This window comes from Rhinatrema bivittatum, chromosome 2 (genome assembly GCF_901001135.1).
Source record: "Rhinatrema bivittatum chromosome 2, aRhiBiv1.1, whole genome shotgun sequence".
In the NCBI taxonomy this organism is placed as follows: Eukaryota; Metazoa; Chordata; class Amphibia; order Gymnophiona; family Rhinatrematidae; genus Rhinatrema; species Rhinatrema bivittatum.
The window spans coordinates 732307523-732331734 of NC_042616.1; the positions used below are offsets into that span (position 1 = coordinate 732307523).

Consider the following 24212-nt stretch of genomic DNA (forward strand, 5'->3'; position numbering starts at 1 on the left):
TTCTCTATCCACAAACTGCCAATATTAACCACTTTATTAGTGAGGCCAGAAACAGAACACGGACTAATTGAAGTGACTGAGTTTTCTTGTGAAACAGCTGGTCTGGTAGCAGTGCAATGGGGGCAAGGCTTGCCTGGGGGTAACAGACTGGGTATACAAGGACATTTCCACCATCCTGGTCTAGGCGAGTTGCAATTTAAACATGTTTGGTAAACTGACACACTCTTCCTTTGACAGTTGTTACATGCCCAGTGTTCCTGATCGGGGAGTTGACATGCTAGACAGTTTTGGAAGCTTGGATAATTCAGGGTTTGACAGGAAGTACAAGTAAAAAACTGTGGGGACTCACCGGATGGATACACAGTCTTTTCTCTCTCTCTGGAGGCTTCGGCATGCTTTTACGATTAGGCACTGGCTAGGTGTAGTGAACACCGCCTGAAGGAGTGACTGAGGGAGGAGAAAAACAGGAGTTGTAATAGTCTCTGATACTGGCTGGTGCAGGCAGGAATGTGTGGATATCATCTGGAACTAGTGAAACTGAAGGTTATACAGAGGATTCCTGTGGTGGTGGGAGCTGGCTGGAGAGTGTCTGATACAAGCTGGAGGAATCTATTACAAGGTGCGTGGAGGTAAGGGTGAGCTTAGTACACAGGAACAGCATGGAGGTATGTGTGAAAGTGAATGCAGGTAAAGGTGATCAGAATACCGGAACTGGGTGCTGGTAAGGATGGACACAGGATAGCGTGCAGGTAAGGGTGATACTGACTGCAGGTATGAGTGACAGGACTAATGGAACCCGGGGAAACAAGACTGACAAGACTAGACAGACTAACCCAAACAATACTAACACTGAATATAAAACACAAACGCCCGAGGGCAGCAGAGCAAGGCAGAAGCCCGTAGGCAGAAGGCAGACTAGAGCATGGATCCCAAACGAGCTCGATGCCGAAGCACCGAGGGAAATGCTAGGCAGGGTTATAAAGGAAGTCTGGAGTATAGAGTAGACAAAGAGGGCGGACTGGGCCAGCCAGGAGTGGATGCTTGTGGGGGACCTCTGGTGGTGAGGCGGCTGTGTAGCAGCCATAGTCGTAACAGTAAGGTTAGAAACTGAGCTGTTGCTTGTTTCTTTGACTGGATCGAGTTTGCCAGTAGGGAAAGTGTTTCTGCTCGATCGTCAGGTAGAAAAGCCTTTGAGAGGATGGTGTTCAATTCTGCTCCGATTAATTGAAGCAGGTGAGATGGAGTAAGATGGGATTTTGATTAATTGATGAGAAAGCCCATGGAGTGAAGTATAGTAATTGTTCGACTGAGAGAAGCCTGAGCTCCTTGTTGAGATTGACTTCTGATGAGCCAGTCGTCTAAGTAGGGAAAGACATGGACACTTTCTTTGTGTTAAGTGTGCTGCTATTACTGCCAGACATTTGGTGAATACTCTGGGAGCACAGGCAAGCCCGAATGGCAGTACTCTGTATTGGAAATGTTGATGACCCACCATGAAGCGAAGGTATTTGCGATGAGGAGGGAATATTGGATTGTGAGCGTAAGCGTCTTGAAGATCCAGAGAACAAAGCCAATCTCCTACTTGAAGAAATGGAAGCATGGTGCCTAGAGACACCATTCTGAATTTTTCTTTCTTTAGAAATTTGTTGAGTTTTCTGAGGTCCAGGGTGGGATGTAGACCTCCGGTTTTCTTTGGAATGAGGAAATAGCAGGAATAGAATCCTCTGCCCTGCTGAGTCCAGGGGACTGGCTCCACAGCCCTGGCTTTCAGAAGGGTGAATAATTCTACTTGTAATTGAATTATGTGATTTTCACTTAGAGAAAGAGGTCTCTGAGGAGAATCTGTTGGAATTGAGAGGAAATTGGTAACCTCAAGATATTATTGCCAAAACCCATTGGTCGGTTGTTATTCGAATCTAGTGGTTGTAAAAGGAGGATACTCTACCTCCTACCGGAAACTCTGGATGAGGATTGGAGAGATGGCTGTCTTCCCTGGAAATGGCCTCAAAAACCAGCAGCCGGACCAGTTTGTGGTGGAGGTTGAGGCCTGGATGGTCTAGACTGTCTGGGCTGAGCCCTTTGTTGTGGCGTAGAAGACCTGCTCCTAGATGTAGGAGGGTAATACCGCCTCTGTCTATAGAAAGGTCTTCTAGAATCCTTCCTTTGAGGCCTTCGAATTGGCTGCGTAAGTGGATCCTGGGGGATCGCTGAAAGCTGCCTTAGGGTTTCGGTATGCTCTTTTAATTGAGCAACTGCATCCTGTACTTTAGATCTGAAAAGATTATCACCAAGACATGGGAGATTTACTAACTTGTCCTGGACTTCAGGCCTGAGGTCCGAGGCTTTAAGCCATGCCCAACGTCTGGCACTTATACCTGATGCAACCACTCTGGAACCTGTCTCAAAACCATCATAGGCCGCACAGCCCTTGTGTTTGCTTGCTTCTAGCCCTTTATGAATAATCATTTGGGCTGCTTCCTGATGCTGTGATGGAATAAAGTCCTGCATTTGCTTCCACAAATTTCTTTGGTACTGGGTCATGTACAATTGATACGAAGATATCCTGGAATTTAACATGGCCCTTTGGAAGACTTTCCGTCCCAGGGAATCTAAAAATCTGTGATCTTTACCTGGGGGATTTGAAGAATGTGATCTAATTCTCTTGGACTTCTTCTGTGTAGATTCTACCACTACTGACTGGTGAGGAAGCTGTGATTTTTGGTAGCCATTAGCAGACTGCACCAAATATAGTGTCCATTCTCTTGTTAACAGCTGGCAGTGAGCAGGGATGTTCCCAAATCCGATGTTGTAATTGCAAAAGGACATCCATGGACTGGTACAGCTACCACTTGTTTTGGGGGGGTCCATAAATTGAAGAACCTCCAATGTTTGCTGCCTGACGTCCTGCTCTGTGACCAAGGTGAATGGGATGGTGTCAGCCATTTCTTGGACAAAGGTTGTGAATGTGAAATCTTCCAGTGGAGATTTTTTCCTTGGATCCGGTGGTGAACGATCTGACATGAAGGCTTCAGATGAGGTATCTGAGTATGTATCACTCCAAGTGTCATATGGATCCTGTTCAGGTGGAGAAATTGTGGATGTTCTAGGCGGTCTTGGAATCCCTGAAGGACCTGGTTGTAGATCTTTCAAGGGTGACTCCTCTAGATGTTCTTTCCCAGGTTTGGGAGGAAGAGCACCGACCACCTCATTAAATCTCTTCATTGGAAGATGGTAGAGTGCCAGTTCTGGATGTCCCGGGTCCTCGGGAGAGAGTGGCATCGATGGTGATGGCGCCGGAATCGACAATGGTGTCGTAATCTTTGGTGGCCGTGCCGGCGTCACCTTGACTGGAATCGGTGTGGGTACCCCGCATCGACTGAATCGTCAGCATCGGTGACGGCATTGGCGAAGTCGCCGGAGTAGGTGTTTGTTCTTTCAGGGCCTGGAGCACCGCTTGTCTAATAAAATTTGACAATTCCTGCGATACAGCTGGTGCAGGCAGAGCAGCTGTATGCGGTGGCGGTGTAGGCGTCAATATCACGTCCGCAGATCCCTGTGGAGGTTAGATCGATGCAGGTATAGGCCCCGGCACCGAAGGTAGCGGAGTTTCCTGAGGTTTTTGCCGTTTAGCGCTCGGTTCCTCCGGGGAGAGGGGCGTCGCTGGAGTTGATGGATGTCGATGTCGGTGGCGTTGTTTTTTGGTCGATGTTCGACTACCGACCTTATCGATGATGGCGATGGATGATCTCCCGATCCCTCAAGATGACGTTTTTTTCAATAAAATTCGCTTTGTAACCCTCACCGGGGACGACTTCGTTGATGAAGGAGAAGGAAGGAGCTGGAGGTGAAAGAGATGTTCCATCTTCTCCTGTTTAAGTTTTCTTCCTTTAGGAGTCATCTCTGCACATTGAGGGCAGGATGAAATGTCGTGTTTGTCACCCAAATAGATAACACACTCTAGGTGTGGATCTGTTATGGACATTGTTCTGTTACAAACCGGACATTTTTTAAATCCGGAAGCCATTTTTTTTTTGTCGACAGCCGTCGATGAAAAAATGGGAAAAGAAAATGAGAAAAAGTTTTTACTAAAAGTAAAAACGGGCCTGAGTTTACTCACAGGCCGGTGGAAAACTGAGAGAGAGATCCCCATGGGAGAAAATTGTTGAATTTTCAGTCAGAAATATTGTGAGGAAAACTCTCAAGGCTCCTTGATCCGCGATGCTTACAGCAGCGTGGAAAAACGAAGACTAGAGAGAGACCCCTGTGGCAGAGAATATCATGGCATGCTGGGCATGCTCAGTGGCCTCACAGGGCCAGTCAAAAGTTTCTAGAAACTTTGACAGAAAGTTTTCCCGCAATAGGGCTCCATCAGTGACGTCACCCATATGTGAGGACTAGCATCCTGCTTGTCCTGGGATAAAAGTATGTTCTTATATTTGTCTATATGTTTGTAATGGTGTATATTGTAAACTGCCATGAGTGCTTTGGGTGATTTTGACAGCATATAAATTTGTAAATTAACCATATTTTGTTTACTTATTTAAAAATAAAAGTAGACTTCTAGCATCTGTATTCATCCTGGAGAAAGCGTGATTCTTCCGATGCCTTTTATCAGACTAATGTACAAATAGTCTAGAGATGTAATTTATAAGCTTTGCTATGCATCTGAGGAAGGAATGAATGGTGTGCTCACAGGTTGTGTACTACAGCATCTTTATTTAGGACAAGTTTTGAAAGCCCAATGGAACAGAGGGTAACTTTCTTGAAAAAAAAAAAGACAATAGTATCTCAGTGTATTAATAAAGTTTAAAAATTAGTAAGCCAATGCATACATAATTAAAGCAAAAACTGTTTAAACTCAAGATCTGCAGGCCTATTTTTTTTTAAATGTTGATTAAAGCATCAGAGTAAAATAAGTACTATAATTGTTTTATTGAGATTTAAAAATAAACTATTAGACTAAAATGCTAATGAGCAATGGACGTGATTCACCCAGATTCAGGGTTTAGAAAAATATCTAGCCAAACATTATATAATGACTTGTGAAAAAAGTAATCACATCCTGTAGTGCACAGGCCATATGAATTGTATTTATTTCAGAGTTTCTCTGAAGACAAGCAGATTCACCTGTTTGCGCAAGAGGCTCATGTGTTCCTCTGCTGTACGCTGAATATATATATATTTTAGAGCTTTCTGGCTAGGTCTAATTGTCCTTACTGTACATGCATGGGATGCATGCTCCTACTGCTATTGAAAACTGGAGAGTGTGGATACTGTCCTTCTTCATACACATGACCATAAGGAGAATGGTAGAATCAGTTGTAGTTCAGAAGACAAGCAAGATGGCAGTCCTCACACATGGTTGGCATTATCAGATGGAGCCTGGCACATACATTTGATTTCACATTTTCTAGAAACTTTGAACATACCCTAGCATATACAACATGCTGAACTACTACAGATCCATGCAGGTGCACCTTCGTTCTCATCTTTTCTACAGAGTCCACGGGTCTTAGTTCTTTGCCTCTCCTGCTATTAGGAAATCTTCTATTTCCGAGAGTGCAGGAATCATCTTTTAAGGGGGCCTTGTGGTCTTGTTCTTTTCCCTGATGCTTCCAGTGTTTGGATTTTCAGTCTTACTTTACAAGTGTCCTTTCTTTTTCAGTGGCTGTGTGGTGCACTGGGATCAGTGCATCAAAGTGACACTGGTTTTGTCAGTCGTTTGAATTCACTGCACTTATTTTTCATCTGATGCTCTTAAAGGAGAAAGCATTGTGTTCAACAAGTGCTTCCTGAGTGAGAGGTTCAAGTCTCATGGATCTTTGTCTGGGAACCTACCATGACATCCGAGGATGTGACTGTGAGACCTAGCGAGCATCTCTTCCAGCTTGACCTGTCGAAAAAACTTTGGGATGCATAATATGGTTCATTAGCAGCATCAACATTAGTGGACTCAGGAGATACATAAACTTTGGTGGGCATTGGGCTCCCTCAACATCGAGTGCTTGGAAGGAACAAGGGGGGTAAGACAGTAAGCAGACAAACATCCCTTCCAAACTTCTGCTACTCATCCCTAACACAATATCGGGACCTCTGACCAGCATTATAAACTCCTTATCTCAAGGAATGTACCCAGACAGTCTAAAAAACGCAGCCCTTAAACCCCTTCTCAAGAAACACAATCTAGACCCCAGTGAATTAGCTAATTACCACCCCATCTCTAATCTACCATTCCTAGCCAAACTCACAGAGAAATTGGTAAACTCCCAGCTTTCTGATTATCTAGAAGAGAACAATATCCTTTATCCATCCCAATATGGGTTCCGCAAATCACGCAATACGGAAACCCTCCTCATTTGTCTGACAGACCATATTATCATGGGACTGGACAAAGGCCACTCCTTTCTTCTAATCCTACTAGACATCTCGGTGGCTTTCGACACCGTCAATCACTCCATCCTCCTGAATCGCCTATCAGACATAGGCATATCCGGATCAGTCCACAGATGGTTCAAGTCTTTCCTCAGTAACAGGAGTTTCAAAGTCAAAATCAACAATAAAGAATCACTCTCAACAAATTCTTCTCTGGGTGTTCCTCAAGGATCCTCCCTATCCCCCACCCTTTTCAACATTTACCTCCTCCCCCTTTGCCAACTGCTAACAAGCCTCAATCTAATTCATTACATCTATGCGGATGACGTGCAAATTCTGATCCCCATAACAGAATCCATCACTAAATCCCTCACGCTCTGGAATAACTGCCTAAAATCTATCACCAGTCTTCTCAACAGTTTAAACCTGGTCCTTAATGCCTCAAAGACCGAACTCCTCCTCATCTCTTCCAATCAAGACAACCTCCTACCACAGTCCTACAGCAACTCCCATCTCACCCACACTCATGTAAGAGATCTCGGAGTAATTCTCGATAATCGTCTCAACCTAAAGAATATGATCAATTCCACGACCAAAGATTGTTATTATAGACTCCAGGTTTTAAAAAGACTCAAACCACTACTATACTTCCACGACTTCAGGACAGTTCTTCAGGCATTACTATTTTCCAAAATAGACTACTGCAGCGCTCTCCTCACAGGCCTCCCCAGCTCAACCATTAAGCCGCAACAGATGATACAGAACGCGGCAGCCAGAACTCTGACCAACACCAAGCGTGGGGAACATATTTCTCCCATCCTCCGTTATCTACACTGGTTACCAGTTAACTACAGAGTTATACACAAATCACTCACGTTAATACACAAATCCATCCATAATCACCTGCAACTCGACCTCGAAATCCCACTCAAACTTCATACGTCAAGCAGACCGATTAGAGAAATCCACAAAGGCTCTCTACAAGCCCCTCCTACCAAAGCCACGCGCCTTACTTCGACCAAAGACAGAGCCTTCTCTACAGCAGGTCCAGCCATGTGGAACAACATCCCTTCAGACCTCAGGCTGGAACCTTGCCTACTTACATTCAAGAAAAAACTCAAGACTTGGCTGTTCCGACAAGCCTTCCCAGATCCCTCGGATACACTTTAGATGATTAACACTTCCCGAGCACTATGGACTTTGTCCTCCTCCAACCTCTTTACAAGCGCTAGTTTCTGCTAACCACTTAACAAGCACTAGCCATGTTACCATGTTGGTTTTATGTTTCTTAACCTTTCTGCCCTCTTAGGCCTTTATTTTCCAGCTGCTTAAGCCTCCGAGTTTTCCATCCCTGTTAAATGTAACTTTGATTATTACTTGTTTAAAAAAGTTTATTTTCTGTTACAGTCCCCCTGTTCGATGTAAACCGACCTGATATGGTATTTTACCATGAAGGTCGGTATAGAAAAATACTAAATAAAATAAATAAATAAATTTGCCATCTGAAGAGAACAAAATGATCAGTCTCTTCAGTTCTAGCATTGCAGAACTCTGACATGATTGTATAAATGCCAAGAAGCATTGGCATAAGTTTCTGATGGACGATGTCAAGGCTTGTAGTCTCGGAGCCAGCTTCAGTAGCTAGACTTGATAAATCTCCGTGGAGCTGCAATGTGGAATTCTTGCCAGACATTCACATCACATTGTTTGAATAGACTCCCAGCGCAACAGTAGATTCTGCTAATCTGTCCTGAGGAATCTCCCTGAGATGTAAAACCCCAACTCCTTTCCTTGTAGGGACTGTTATTTTTGTTCTGTGCTGTCCCTATAAACAGACAGATAATACAGAAAAAGGCTTGTTAATACCAAAAACAGTTTTGTACCTCATGGGCACTGTTTTGGTTTTTCTCCCATTTTTCTCTGATACAATCTGTAGCTTATGATTCCGCACTGATGAGGACTTCCTTCTTACTGTCCTTGGAGAAAGCAGCGTTGAAACAGATATTCTCTATGTATAGCAGAATATCAGTCCTCATGAAATCCATCTGCCTTCCCTTGGATGTGGCATCTCCAGTTTTGCTTGAATTAGAGACTGAAGGGGCCTGTGAATGGATGTATGGCAGTAAACGTTCTGTGCTGGGCGGCATCTGATGATGATACCCATTTATGAGGACTGACAACCTGCTGTCCTTGGTGAACACTGGGTACAGGTAAACAACTCTCCTTTCTCCAAGGACAATCAGGATAGCATTCCTCACTAGTGGGTGACATCATCCAATGGAGCATGGCCAGCTCACAACTTACATCAGTTTTTCTAGACTTTTGACTATACCTCACTGGGCATGCTTAGTATTCTATTATGCCATATGTCTTCACGGGAGCCCTTTCATTCTCTTCTTTTCCATGGAGCCCAAAGGTCATAATTCCTCATTCTTTTGCTTCGGTTGTTCTTATCTTTCAGTAAAGTTGGCGGGTTTATTCGTCGTGAGTCCCATGGCCCATTTTTTTCTTTCTCTTAGTGTTTTATGTAGGTTTTCTGATCATTTTCTAAGTTTCCTTTCCATTCCTTGTGCCCTTCTGGTGCACAACCAGTCATGGGCATACTTAGACTTTGCTTCCCTTGTTTTTCGTTCGGTCATTGATAAGCAAACAAGCAGCTTCCAACGAAGTGCTCAGTGAACAGGGTTATGTCTATCATAGATATCCTGTGCTTGGGATTATCACATGACATCCATTGGTATTACCTGTGTGTGACCATGACCCCCTGAAAGGATGATGATTGTTTTGGAGCTGATGAAAAAGCACTTTGGAAACCAAAGGTCAGGCCCATTTGTATCACGATTGATGGACCAGGCAGCTGCATTGGTGTACCAGTTGGTGTCTGATTTGGAGTACTTTTGAGGGTACAGCTACAGATCTGAAAATGTATCTGAAGAAGAGGAATCAGTAGATCTGCCCTTCAACCCCTCTCCTCCCCCAAAGAGAGAAGTTCTTTCCCGAGGTTTTATAGATTTTATTCAGAGAATGGCATTGGCCACTCTTTTTCCTTTGACAAAGAAAGAGACCAGGAATAAAATGCTGGATATCCTCGATTTCATAGAGCCTCCTAAGGAGGATATGGCAATCCCAGTTCATAAAATCCTTCAGACTGTGTGACTCCTATAAATAAGAGAGCAGACACTATTTATCTTGTCCAAAAAACTCTTGAATTCAATAGGATGTAGTGTCTGCTTCAGTCTGTGGTGTTTGAATTTGTTTTCAAGAAGGCCAAGAAAAATAGAACCAATTCCTCGGGGAAAGGATTCTAGAACTTTAGATATTTTTGGGAGGAAAGGGTTTCAGGGTGCTATGCTGGATGTCTGCATATCCCCTTCCAGATATTCATGGGCCAGTATATGCAGAACATACTGAAGCACATGCAGGAAGTGGCTAAGCAGGTTCTCTGAATCAGTGTGACGATCTTCAGTTACTGCTGAAAAGTGGCATGGAGTTTGGAAACGCATGATCTGTTCATCCTTTGATATGCTTGAGGTGGCATTGAAAGTCTCTGCTATGGGGATTGACACTCATAGATTTTGCCTGGCTGCGGACCTCAGACCTTCAACCTGAGGTCCAGGAAAGTCTTGCTGATGTGCCATGCACTGGAGAGAATATCTTGTGACAGGGTCAAGGAAGCAGTGGCACAGATCCGTGAGCACTGTTCAGCGCATCAGCAGTGTTCCACAGATAACTCCAGACCTATCATCCTCTTCCAGGAGGTACCTGAATACTTCTTCCAGCTGAGGAAGCGTTATCCTCTACCCCCTCAGTCCTGTATACCACAGACCCCTTAAGCCTGTCCATGATAGCAGAGGTCCCTCAAGCCACAGCCGGCACCCTAGGACAGGTTTTTGACTGGATCATAGAGCGCATGGCCTGCATTCTCATATCCATGCCAAAGAACCATACTGTCTGAGGCAGACTGAGTTTTATGTAAACTGTTAACCTAGTGTAACTTTGAAAATGTGGGACCTCAGCATCGTAGGAAAAGGGTAGAGATTACATCTGTTGGGGATGCACTCAACATCAGGGATTACTTCAGATGGAGTTCTCCTCCCTTTTAGATCAGGGGAAAAGGGTGGGAATTCTATGCCAGGTACTTCCTGATTCCAAAGAAAACCTGAGGACTCCATTCTATCTTAGACCTAAGAGCCTTGAACGAGTGTCAGAAAAGAAAAATTAAAGGTGCTTTCCCTGGGCAACTGAATTCCCCCCCCCCCCCCTTTTTTTTTTTTTTAAAGGACTCACAATGCTTTCGCAATCTGAAGGATATTTATATCCAGATAAGACTATTTCCGTATCACATGAAATATCTCAGACTTGTAGTGGGGGACTATCTCCTTCGTAAGAACATAAGAAATTGCTATGCTGGGTCAGACCAAGGGTCCATCAAGCCCAGCATACTGTTTCCAATAGAGGCCAAACCAGGCCACAGGAACCTGACAATTACCCAAACACTAAGAAGATCCCATGCTACTGATGCGATTAATAGCAGTGGCTATTCCCTTAGTAAACTTAATTAATAGCCATTAATGGACTTCTCTTCCAAGAACTTATCCAAACCTTTTTTGAACCCAGCTACACTAACTGCACTAACCACATCCTCTGGCAACAAATTCCAGAGCTTTATTGTGCATTGAGTGAAAAAGAATTTTCTCCGATTAGTCTTAAATGTGCTACGTGCTAATTTCATGGAATGCCCCCTAGTCCTTCTATTATTCGAAAGTGTAAATAATCAATTCACATCTACTCGTTCAAGACCACTCATGATCTTAAAAACCTCTATCATATCCCCCCTCAGCCGTCTCTTCTCCAAGTTGAACAGCCCTAACCTCTTCAGCCTTTCCTCATAGGGGAGCTGTTCCATCCCCTTTATCATTTTTGTTGCCCTTCTCTGTACCTTCTCCATCGCAACTATATCTTTTTTGAGATGCGGCAACCAGAATTGTACATGGTATTCAAGGTGTAGTCTCACCATGGAGCAATATAGAGGCATTATGACATTTTCCGTTTTATTAACCATTCCCTTCCTAATAATTCCTAACATTCTGTTTGCTTTTTTGACTGCTGCAGCATACTGAGCCGACGATTTTAAAGTATAATCCACTATGATGCCTAGATCTTTTTTTCCTGGGTGGTAGCTCCTAATATGGAACCTAACATCGTGTAACTAAAGCAAGGGTTATTTTTCCCTATATGCAACACCTTGCACTTGTCCACATTAAATTTCATCTGCCATTTGGATGCCCAATCTTCCAGTCTTGCAAGGTCCTCCTGTAATGTATCAACAATCCACTTGTGATTTAACTACTCTGAATAATTTTGTATCATCCGCAAATTTGATAACCTCACTCGTCATATTCCTTTCCAGATCATTTATATATATATATATATATATATATTGAAAAGCACCGGTCCAAGTACAGATCCCTGAGGCACGCCACTGTTTACCCTTTTCCACTGAGAAAATTGACCATTTAATCCTTCTCTCTGTTTCCAGTCTTTTAACCAGTTTGTAATCCATGAAAGGACACTGCCTCTTATCCCATGAGTTTTAGCTTCCTTAGCCTCTCATGAGGGACTTTGTCAAATGCCTTCTGAAAATCCAAATACACTACATCTACCGGTTCACATTTATCCACATGTTTATTAACCTCTTCAAAAAAATGAAGCAGATTTGTTAGGCAAGACTTCCCTTGGGTAAATCCATGTTGACTGTGTTCCATTAAACCATGACTTTCTATATGCTCTACTACGATTTTGATCTTGAGAATAGTTTCCACTATTTTTCCCGGCACTGAAGTCGGGCTCACTGGTCTATAGTTACTTGGATAGCCCCTAGAGCTTTTTTAAATATTGGGGTTATATTGACCACCTTCCAGTCTTCAATACTTCCTTTTGTCCTAGTGTCAGCCCTACATGTCTTTACCAAATGCCTTGCCATTATGGTGAAACACCCAGGTAAATTGGAGGTGCATGTATATTCCTGTCTGATTGGCCAAGAGTACATCACAAACAGGTGATGTACAGGTGATGCACAGAATCGATATGCAAAATCATCTAGGTGTTGAAGATACTAGGATTTGTCATAAAATACCCTAAGTTCCACTTGAGCCTGTCATCTCGATTGGAGTTTATTGAAGCTCTCCTAGATACAACTCATCCAAGAACTCCCTTGGCATGTCTTCAAATGAGGAGAGCCCAGTGGACCATCTGATTTCAATGACTCCAAGCCTCTCAGGATATTTTGGATTACAGCAACTCAGACTCCCTGTCCTGAAGGTGGGATAAGTCCAATTTGGCCAAAGGTATTCCATTTTAAATTTCTCCAATCCAAATTGTCTTGAACATGGAAGCATCCATCCTTGGGTGGGAAGCACATGTAGAAGGGTTCTGCACTCAAGGTCTTTAGTCTGCTCAGATTTTCAGAGATCTGTTGGTTAACAGTCATCCTGGTCCAAACGGACAATCAAGTTGCAATATTTTACATACCTCTTGTGTCAGGAGGCTATCCAGATGTAGGTCTGGGCCATTTGTCAGGAAATGGTCCTGACAGGCGTTGGGGATGGCCTGCTGGACAGGTTGTGCTGGAATCTTGGAATCCTACAAATGGTTCCTAAACCCTGAGAATAGAAAACCAGATATTCTGTGAGTGGGGTATACCCATAGTACATCTTTTTCTGTACCCTCAGCACAGAAAGGTTCCACTCTTCTAACTCAAGAAATGGAGATAAGACAAGCTAGCCTCTGATGCCTACTGTACATGTATCAGATACCAATGGTCGTGAGGATTCTATTGAAGCTGAGAAGAGTGGGGGCCATGATTCTCTTAGCTTCCTTTTTGTCGAGAAACGCTTTCCATTCCTGAGAGATGTCCATCAGGGAACTAATCAATCAGGAAAATTCCCCAGATTTCATCACTCAATCAAGGCAAGTTGCGTATCTTATCAGTTCCCTGGCTTTCGTTGTCTGGATGTTGAGAGGGTAACTCTTCAACCTCTAGATCTGTCAAAGGAGGTTTTTAATTTTTTTTTTTTTTTTTTAAATTTATATTTTATTAATTATAACATTTATTTACAAAATGCAATAATCAAGGCATACAAGAAACATTTTTAACCTTTAAGCAAGTCTCATTTATACTCTTCATTATAGAATCATAGTCAAGTCCACATCAAGGGGTACGGGAGGAGATCCTTCCTGCTGCATTCTTTTTTCCCTTATTGCAACCTTAACTCCTTAAACATTCAAAAACTTCACTTTGGTGATTTGTCCTTTAAGAAGCGATCCAAGTGAGTGGGGTCGGTAAAAATAAACTTATTGTTCTGGTAAGTTTTTTTAATTTTAAGAAAGGATTCCACTAGGACGTCTTATGGACTGAAATATGTTTGCCTTGTGGTGTGAGCAAAGGGCGTTTGATCCTTTCCTGCTGCACACAAAAACTGTGTCACACTGAGTGGTAGTGAACACTTGGGCCGCTGTTGTAGCTGCCTGTTTCTTTTCTTTCTTTTTTTTTTTTTTTTGAAAGCAAAAGATAGGCCTTCACAGGCGGCAGCTGACTCATTAGGAGACCATCTTCTGCCTGACCAACCTGAGTTGAGTCGTCCTGATTCTGGCGGCTGGCAAGACTTGCAGGAAACAGACGGGAACGTAGTAAGACTCATAGGAGAGGACCAGGAACTAGCAGAAACATGGAACAAAAGCACAGGACAAATGGGAACAGAACCAAGGCTGGAATGTAGACAAAAGTGGGAACAGTAATGAGGCAGGAATGCTGGGCAACTAGCACTGCTGTGAAGGCAGGGAGATCTGTTGCAAAGGTGCTGACAGAGTGCAGGGCGAAGGTTTAAATCCCCCTCTGGGGTTGACGTCAGCCAGCATTGAGAAGGATTTTGTGCCGTGGGATCCGTAAACCCTGGTGTGTGTGTGTGTGTGTGTGTGTGTAACGCACGCCTAGGGGCGATGTCAAAGGAGGCAAGCCGGACAGTGTTTTGGGGGTAAGCGAGACTGACCACAGTGTGGCTGCTATGGTTGGTCAAGCATAACAAACTGCTTGATTACCCTCTGCGTTTGTTTGAGTTTGGTCTTAAGACCAACTCGGTAAGGGTTCATTTTAGTGCAATTGATGTCTATCACCAACTTACAGAAGGTAGACTCATCTTTGTATGGCATTTAGTTGTCCGATTTGAGGGTTCTGCTTCATTTGAAGCTTGCCATCCTGCTTCTTGCAGTGTCCAGAATCTGTATGGTTCTGGCCCAGCTGATAAAATCTCTGTTTGAGCCACTGACTCTCTTGATCTGAAGCACCTGACCTGGAAGGTTGTGTTTTTAGTGTAGACCACTTTAGCATGCAAGGTCAGTCAGCTGCAGGCTTTGGTAACTTATCCACCTTATACTAAGTTTTGTCATAAGATGTTTCTGCACACCCATCCTTTTTAACCAGTCAATCATCCATCCAATATTCTTTACAAGCACTGTACAGTTTGACTGCAAGACAGCCTTGAACTTCTACATGGAGTGGCCTGAAGCCCAAAGAAAGTCTACCCAGCTTTTTGTTTCTTTTGACAATAGCAACCTGGATTTCCGCTTTGTCCAAGCAGGCCAGACCCAGAGTAGGTTATGCTCTCCTAACCAGCAGATGGAGATAGAGATTACAAGTTGGTTTAATGCACTTCTTATAGGCATCCATGCAGACATCAGCATGCCAGTATTAACTATATATTCTCTCTCCAGCAGATGCTAGGCAAGCATCCCATGCTGTGGACAGAGGCCTGGATAGGCTTAAAGGAATCTGATAGAGGGCTGTTTCCAGGTGAATGTCTAGTAATACCTCCCTTAGTTGAGCTTAGTCCTGGTCTGGATTGATCCCAAACTGTCAGCTCCTGAAGTGAGACGTGTTCTCCTTCCTTTAGTTGAACACACCCGCAGCCAGGGAGCTTCCGGCTTCAGCTGGTTTTGAATTAGGGGGTTAGCGATTTTTTTTTTTTTTTTTTTTTTAATTATCCTCCTCACTCTCGTCTGCCCGCCTGCCCATCCTGGCACCACACTTCTCTTCATTGCCTTGGAGTCACATATTAAAAAAAAAAAAAAAGTCAATCAAAACACTAAACAGGAATGAGGGCCAGTTGATGTTAAAGGACTGCTTGCGGGTTCTTCACAAGGTAAGTGCTTGCTTATTTTGCTATTCCTGTTTTTAGCCTTAATTGGTGTTGGTTGCAATATGGCCCCTTCAGCAGTCTATGGGGAAAAAGCTTGCGCTTTGCACGAGGGAAATTCGGATAGACTCTGCCGCACCTGCTTAGAGCATCTGGGAATGAATTGCAGCAAGGATGCTTGTGTTTCCAGGAGGTCGGTTGCAGCAGGATCGGCTGACCACCTCTTTCTGTTGGAGTAATGCCTTCCATGTGAAGGGAAGAAGAGTGAGTCTCATGCCCATTTTGGAAGCACAGGAGTGTAAGAGGGAGATGAAGCCTCCCTGTCTTGCTGCTGCTGTTCAGGCATTCAGCATTTTAGTGCACATTAAGACTCTGGGATCAATTCCTTATCTAGAGGCTTCCTCATGGCCTGGGCATCTCTTTCTATAGAATTTCTAATGTGCTTGCATCAATCACAAAATTCACCCCAGAGTTTTCATCTGATTCAGGTATAGCAGACAAAACAGATTCAAAAAAGAGAAAAACAAGAGGTAGGAGGAAGTGTTCTCTGGGCCTGATTCCTTGGTGGGTTTTTGATCTGGACGGCGGGATAATACCTTCAGAACGGGGAGGATGGGATGACTATAATCAATATATTTCATAAGCAGGAACTTTTCTCTTTAATTTCAAGCCTTTGCAAACTTCGAATATTTATCGAGTTTCATATACATTCGTTCGGTTTTCGCCATCACAATGGTTTACGATGTTTAAACAGAGTTTCCAAAGATTCATATGATTGTCAACATAAATATTGTATGCTTTATAAATGTAGATCGTATTTCAAAACTATGAGATTTTAGTTATGTTTGTATTATGTGCTTGCATTGGCTCCACATGTTTGCATAGGTCCAGTAGGAGTGAAGTAATATCTGAGAGTCATTGGGTGCTTTGGTAAACATCCAGGTTTTTAGTTCTTTTTTGAAGTTTTTTAAATTGTTGTATTCTAAGTCGGTTGGGAGAGTGTTTCAGAGTTTGGGACTTCCTAGGGATATGGCTCTCTTCCGAGTTAAGGTCAGTTGTTTGGAATGAGCAGGTGGAATCTTTAATAGACCTTTGTTGGCTGAGCGGAGGTTTCTGTTGGGGAGTGTAGTTTTATAGATGTACTTAGCCAGTTTGTTTGTTTTTCGTATATTATTTTGTGTAATATGGATAGTATTTTGTATTCTCTCCTGAATTTTATTGGGAATCAGTGTAGTGAAATAAGTGTATGAGTAATGTGATCATGGTTTTTTAGTTCCAGTGAGTATTCTGGGCGGCTGTATTTTGGAGTATTTGGAGTGGTCGGATGGTGGTGAGAGGTAAGTTGAATAGCAGGGAGTTGCAGTAGTCCAGGTTGGAGAAGATGAATAGTTGGAGAACTGTTCTGAAGTCGTTAGTGGATAGGAAAGGTTTTAGATGGTGTAGGATATCAGTCTTTGATTTTAGAAGTGATGTGGTTCTTGAAGGATACTTCATTGTCAATTATGACTCCTAGGTTGCGGGTATGAGTGACAGGTGAGATTGCAGCTTTTTGGTTCATTAAGTTGAGAGGTGGTAGTTGAGGAGCGTTGTTCTTTCTGTCCAGTATGATTATTTCTGTCTTATCGAAGTTTAGGATGAGTTTCATGTTGGCTAGTAGTTTTATTTTGGTGAGGTAAGTGGCTGTTTTTTTTTGTAGGTGTTTTCCAGCGTGTTGTGTATTGGGATTAATATTTGTATATCATCCGCATATATGAAGTGGGTCAGTTTCAGGTTTGGGAGGAAGTGGCATATCTGGAGCACATAAATGTTGAAGAGTGTCGCAGATAGGGCGGAGCCTTGGGGAACTCTGGTGTCAAGGTCTATTTTCTTTGAGAGGGTGTCGTTGATCAAACACTTGGTAGGTTCTTTGTGATAGGATGAGAATCATTGTAGGGTTTTTTCTTTTGCATCAGTTTTCGGGAGGACGGTCAAGCATGATTGAGTGGTTTACTGTGTCGAAGGCCTCCTGATAGGTCAAGTAGGACTAAAAGGTAGCTGAATATAGTGGATAAGGAGGAGGAAACAAATTATTCCACAGTGGATCCTATCACGATTATTATACGGAAGCCCTCTAAAAAACTTTTCCTTTGCACCTGGCCATCCAGGATTTAATTGCTTTGGAAAGGATTTCTCAAGAAGCTCATTCAAAGGAGGGCACATGTTGGCTAAGTTGTATCCCATCTTGATCCAACAAAAGGAGACATTTAGGTTTCCAAGAGTGGATGCTTTGGTGTATTCAGTAAACCAAGCAAACCCACTATTCCTGTGGAAAGTAGAGCCACATTAAAGGATGCTCCAGGCAGGAAGATAGTCAGTGTCAAAGCAAACCTTTGAGGCAAGCGAGTATGACTCTCGATATTACGGGGTGCAGTTGTATTGTCGCAAGATCTAGTTTCCACTTGTCTCAACATGTCCAAGAAGATCTCAAGGAGGCCAATAGAAAGGAAATGGAAACTGCTGCATGCTTAGAGTTGGGGGGCATCAAATTTGGCTGCTGCCTCTCTTGACTTACTGCATACATCAGTGAAACATATGGCATCCATACTACAGTTAGGGAGACTTCTTTGATTAGGAAATTGATCAGCTGATTCTATTTCAAAGACCAATTTGAAGAAATTATTTTTTTTTTGTTTGGAAAAGATCGGAGAAGATATGCAGAGCAGATACATGATTAATTGGGGATCCATAATAGGTACAATGTATCTGCACTGAGGGCAGTTGAACCTGCTGGCTCTCTTCTCTTCCAGGGTGTCAACAGAAAAATGAATGAGACAAAATTGTTACAAAAAATCCTGACAGATTCTGTTCAATATACAGATACTAATGCACTCAGTGGAATATGAAAATTTTAAGAAAACTAACTGGAATGATAAAATGTACTTAGTGAACCTAAAGAGAGTGAAAGAAGACTAAACAAGAGAACCCGTGACCGACAAAAACACAATTGGAAAAATGTTTTCACAGAGAGAAAACCACTTGACCATTCGATTCCATGAAAAAACTAGCATTGACGGGGATCCTGCATGATATCCTCAACACAGGACAGCACACACATTCCAAAAGCTTCCAGAAACTATGAAGTAATCCTTACTGGCCAGGCTTTTGTCGCCCAGCTGTGAGGACTATTCATCCTGCTTTGTCCTCCGAGAATAAGAAAAATAGAGTTGCTGTAGATATGGTAGTCCTAGGGAATCTCTTATGTTTTTATGAATTTCTATGCATTTGCTTTGATAGATACTAATTTAGTTTTTATTTCCTCTTCAGAAATCAAATGTAATTAGTCAATTGAGACCAGCATTTTATGTTTAAATAATTGTGGTATATAAGATTAATGTTACATATATTAATTGTGTTAAACTGATCTTGTCACAGTAAAATATTGCCTAATATAAAAGGAAAATTATTTGAATGAAGTAATGTATTTATTTGTATTCCTTTTTCCTTTTTTTTTTTAAATTCTTTCATAGCTTTTGTTTGTCCCGGATCCAGATTACATGTCCAGCGTAGAGAGTTCTCCTTCTCTTAGTCCAATAAGTCCATTATCGCCAACCTCTTCAGAAGTGGAATTTGAAAAGGATACAGTAAGTATACAGTCAAAGTATTTTACAGAGATAAGAGACATTAGCAGATTTGAGGTAATGACACTTCATACACAGTTTAATATTGTTGAAGACCACTGTATTTCAGCCCAAGTGTTTTGACTCCATGTTCAGTAAAAATTAGAATGTGATTCATTGGTTTTCAGTTTTTGTTGTTTTTTGGGTTTTTGGTTTGTTTTTTTAAATCGATGAGAGAACAGATAGGAGGAAAATTTGAGAGACTGCAGGAGGACTGGACTATGGCCAATGTGATACCAATTCTTTTAAAAAGACTCCAGGAAACTATAGACTTGTGAGCCTGACATCTTTGCCCGAGCAAAATGGTTGAAACTATTCTTAAAATCAAATTATTAACCACATAAGTAGAAAATGATTAATGGGGGAGAGACGTCATGGTGTTTTGCAAAAGGAAATCTTGTCTTGTGAATTTACTACCCTTTTTTTTGAGGTTTAAATAATATCCGGACAAAGGTGAGCCAGTTGATTGATTATTTAGAAATGTTATATACCCATTGTTCTAAATGAATATCACATGATTTACAAAAGTTCAATTAATTCAATATGTCAACACAACAGAGATTAGTATAGATACACATCTACTGTGATTCTCTGGTATATGTTAACTAAAGGTCTAGGACAATAGCTTGTGACCCATACGTTCTATTTCAATCATTTTTCACATATTAGTCATTGTGTTGTCTTTAGATACTTTACATCTCTCATTAGTTGTTCATCATTCTTCTAAGTTTATCTTTGGCCTTGATATTATAGTTCTCTGCATTTTGATATTTTAAGTTATAGCATATTTGGATTATTAGAAAGTATTTGACAATGTGGATTGGTAACCTGGATAAAAGATGGAATGGTCACTTTTCTGAAAAGAGAAAGGTCATTAGTTCAATTCCCCAGGGGTCTTTTCTGAGACCTGTACCATTTAGCATATCACTAAATGGTCTGGAGAAAGAAATGAGTAAGGTGACCACATTTGCAGATAACAGAAAAGTTTGAATCATTAAAATGGCAAACAGATTGTGGAGAACTGCAGAAGGACATTGCAAGACTAGGAGATGGAATTCTAAATGGCAGAAGATGCAATTTAATGTGGGCAAGTGGCAAAGTATGCATGTAGGGAAAATTAATCCTAACAAGTACTTGATGCTGGCTGCCGTGTTAGTAGTCACCACCCTGGAAAAGACCTCAGAGTCTTTGTGGAGACAATAACTGAAATCTTTGGCTCCAGTATGCAAAATGAAATCTTTGGCTCAGTATGCGTCAGTCAATAGGCAAGTAGAATGTTAGGAATTATTTTGAAGAAATAAAGAATACAAACTGAGAATATCATAATGCCTTTGGATAGATCTGTGATGCAACTGCACCTCAAGTATGGTGCAGGTCTTGTCACTTCATCACAAAAATACATAGTGGACATTAGAAATTGTACAGAGAAGGGTGACAAAAACTGATAAAGCTGATGGAAAAGCCAACATACAGGTTGTCATAATAGGATTGTTGCACACAAACTTTGTCCACACGTTCACGTCTCTCTCTTCGAGTAGAAGCATCAGTCTCCTTTAGCCTTCACAGCCAATACATCCACTTCTTGGGGCTGCAGTGCTCCTCCTCTTCCTACGGCCCTGATGGTGATTTTGGCAGGGCTGTGGCATCTTCCTTATCCTCCTAATGCCCTGCAGTGATTCCAGTGGGGCTTTTTTAAGTTCAGAAATCCTATGAACAACTAATGGATACAGACGATTATAGGTAAGAAAAACAAAGGTATTTATCTCAGGTGCCTAGTATGAAGGTCTTGATGCCATGTAAATGTTTTGATTTGAAGAATTACATATTGGAGAAACATTGTGTACATGTACTATTTTTGTTTTTCCATTGTTGCACTGCATACAAGAACTTTGCTTGTTGCAGTTTCCAGTTCAAGTTTTATCTGTTTCTTTTTTATGGACTCTTCATTCTGTAATTTGAGTCTGTTTGTGTTTCTGCATGTGAAACTAAGGTGAGATATCTGCTAGCATGTAACAGTTTGGCTTGCTCTGTTTTCCTAATCGGGGTATATTAGTATTTTACGGTCTATTTTTCCTTTTTATAGGTTGGGTTGTTACTCTTTTGAGTGCTGGCAGTTAGTGCAAAGAAAATTCTTTGTATTGTAAGTCTGTTTTCTCATGGATTTCTGCAAGCCAAGCTCATGGCATGTTACAGTAGATCTAATACCATATGGGTTCCAAGTGACTTAGATTTTTTGAACAGTTTTTTGGTTAGCACCACAGTAGTTGCATATAAATATCACTTACAATATATTTATTTATTTTATTTATTTAATAATTTTTATATACCGTTTTACCAACAATAAATGCCGACCAAAGCGGTTTACAATATTTCAAAGCAAATTAAAAACCAGATAAAACTTCAGTAGAAAACACATAACAATAAAATGAAGCGGGAATACAAATACAATAATAATAATATTATCAATAACATAAATAAATAAGATGACATAGTATAAGAAAATTGGCTATTAATACTTTAAAAAAAACTTAGAGTAGAAATAAATAAAACACTGGGCTGCAATTAAGAGTTAGTCTGATACAACACAAGTTCAAATACTGGTATGGATCAAAATCTAGAAAAAATTCTAAGATTTCTAAAAGAGGGATACAACTAAAAGCCTACATGCTATGGAGTGTTCTCAATGTCCTTAAATGCTACTTGAACAAGTGAGTTTTCAATGCTTTTTAAACTCCTTCCGATTGAATATGTGCCTTAAAGGGTCGGGCAAAGCGTTCCACAATATGGGGGCCTACGACTGAAAACGCTCTATTTCTGGTCACATTTAGTGCCGCATTTTTTGCAGAAGGGGACCTCTAATAGGTTTTATTACCACGCTGATCGGAGTTCTCTGTGAGGTTTGTAAATACAGTAGCGTAGTGCATAACCAAGTGGAGTCAACGTGTTTAACAAGGAGTGAGTTAACATAATATTTTATACTGAATACGGTATTTAACAGGTAACCAGTGCAGCTTATATAGAATTGGTGTAATATGCTGACTTAAAAGGTGTGGCCTGTAAGAAGTCTTGCAGCAGAATTCAAAACCAATTGGCAAAGGCTTAATAGTGGATTCAGGTAGCTCTATATATAAACCGTTGCAATAGTCTAGGCCTGACAGAATTAGCGCTTGTAAGACTGATTGATAGTCTTGATAGAATAGTAAAGGCTGTAAACGCTTTTAAAACATGTCGTTTGAAAAAAAGAGTTCTTGACAATTTTAGAGATGTGTTGAGTTAAGGATAGATTAGTGTCTATCCAAACTCCTAAATTCTGCGCTACTTTAGTAATCTGGATAACATCGTTACCCAGATGTATGCTAGATGGAGGAGCATTGGATGAATCGGATATAAAACTGAGATACAGTACTTCGGTTTTCTTTTGTTCAGGTTCAAATGATTGTGCGACATCCATTTTTCTATGGTACTAATGTATAGTTGAAATCAAAATGTCAGACCAAGAGGATTTGAAAAGAATAAAGAGTTGGATATCATTCGCATAAAGTTTAAATTGAACATTCAGTGATGCCAAAATTCGACACAATGGTAAGAGATAAATATTAAACAAAATTGGTGACAATGAGGACCCTTGGGGGACACCTGTACTTTGAATGTATTTTTGAGATGAACAAGAACCCATATTAACCTGACAAACACGATTGGACAGGAAACTTTCGAACCATTCTAACACCGTAGATTTTATGCCGATAAGTTGAAGATCGTAAACAGTATTTTATGGTCCCAGCGTATCAAACGCCGCAGAGATATCCAAAAGATAACATAAAATCTTTATAGGAATCAAATCCTCTTAGAAAAGTATCAAAAGAAGATAATAGCAAAGTCTCTGTAGAGTAACCTTTCCTAAATCCGTGTTGATTAGGACTAAGCAAATCAAATTCAGATAAATAATCTTTGAGGTGGTGTAAAACAACTGACTCCAGAATTTGGCTAGTGTACATAACGAGGCAATAGGTCTCAAAGTAGAGAAATCTAGGAAAGAGGAGGATTTATTCTTTAAAAATGGGCAAGATAGAAGTTTGTTTCAATGCTGTGGGAAACTTTCCTGATTTTAAAGATTGATTTATTATCAAACACAGATGTTCCGGGTACTGCTCTACAATAGTTTTTAATAAAGAGCCAGGACATGGATTTAAGGGGGAATTTGATATCTTTTGTTTACTTATTATCCTTTGGACAGCTAAAGGAATGACAGTATCAAAATCTGTCCATTCAGAGTTAACTGCATAATGACTGTAGTTTGGGTAGGGTAATGAGGCAAATTCACAAGATATAGTATTAATTTTATTCTGAAAAAATTTGGCTATTTTGTCACATGTATCGTCTGTGATTTCAGGGGTTACTGATGAGTGGTCTGCTGTTAGTGATTTCACTATATTAAACAGAGTGGTTGGATTGTTCGCAAGTGCTATTTTATCAGCATAGTGCCTCTTTCTAGCTAAGTTAATTTCCTTCTTATAGCATTTAACATATTGCAGAAATCACTCTTTGATTCAAAGTTCCTTAATTTTAACCAGCCACGTTCCTTTTTTCTTAAAGATATTTTTAACCCTTGTAGTTTACTATTAAACCATGGAAGACTAGGTTTCTTTTGAGGTTTTTTGTCAATTGTAGATCTGAATGGTGCGACCATATCTAGAGAGTTGTAATGGCTAAATTCCAGTCATCCATAGATTTATCTATATCTTGGGCCAATTCAGTAGGCATATTTTCTGCAAATATATTTAAAAAGGTTTCAGGGAACTATGGTTTTCCGCTTCTTTTTTGTTGACTTTAAACATTCAAACTTTTCTGTAGAATAGATGCGGAAAATAAGATCAGATGGTGGTCTGACCATGGAACTGATTGATTTTTTAGGTCAGCTGCTGAGATATTCACATATGACGGGTTATAAAAAATTAAATCCAAAGTGTTTCATTTGATATGGGTGGGTTCGTAA

At 41.1% G+C, this 24212-nt stretch overlaps 1 protein-coding gene across 3 annotated transcripts in view; it reads left to right on the plus strand.

Moving 5' to 3' along the window:
- The window catches only part of OXR1 (oxidation resistance 1), a 1217970-nt gene that overhangs the window by 819992 nt on the left and 373766 nt on the right, over positions 1-24212 (plus strand). For all 3 annotated transcript variants that reach the window (XM_029591868.1, XM_029591869.1, XM_029591872.1), the window contains one exon: positions 19070-19183. In XM_029591868.1, coding sequence (XP_029447728.1) covers positions 19070-19183 — 114 coding nt within the window. The remainder of the gene's footprint in view (positions 1-19069; positions 19184-24212) is intronic.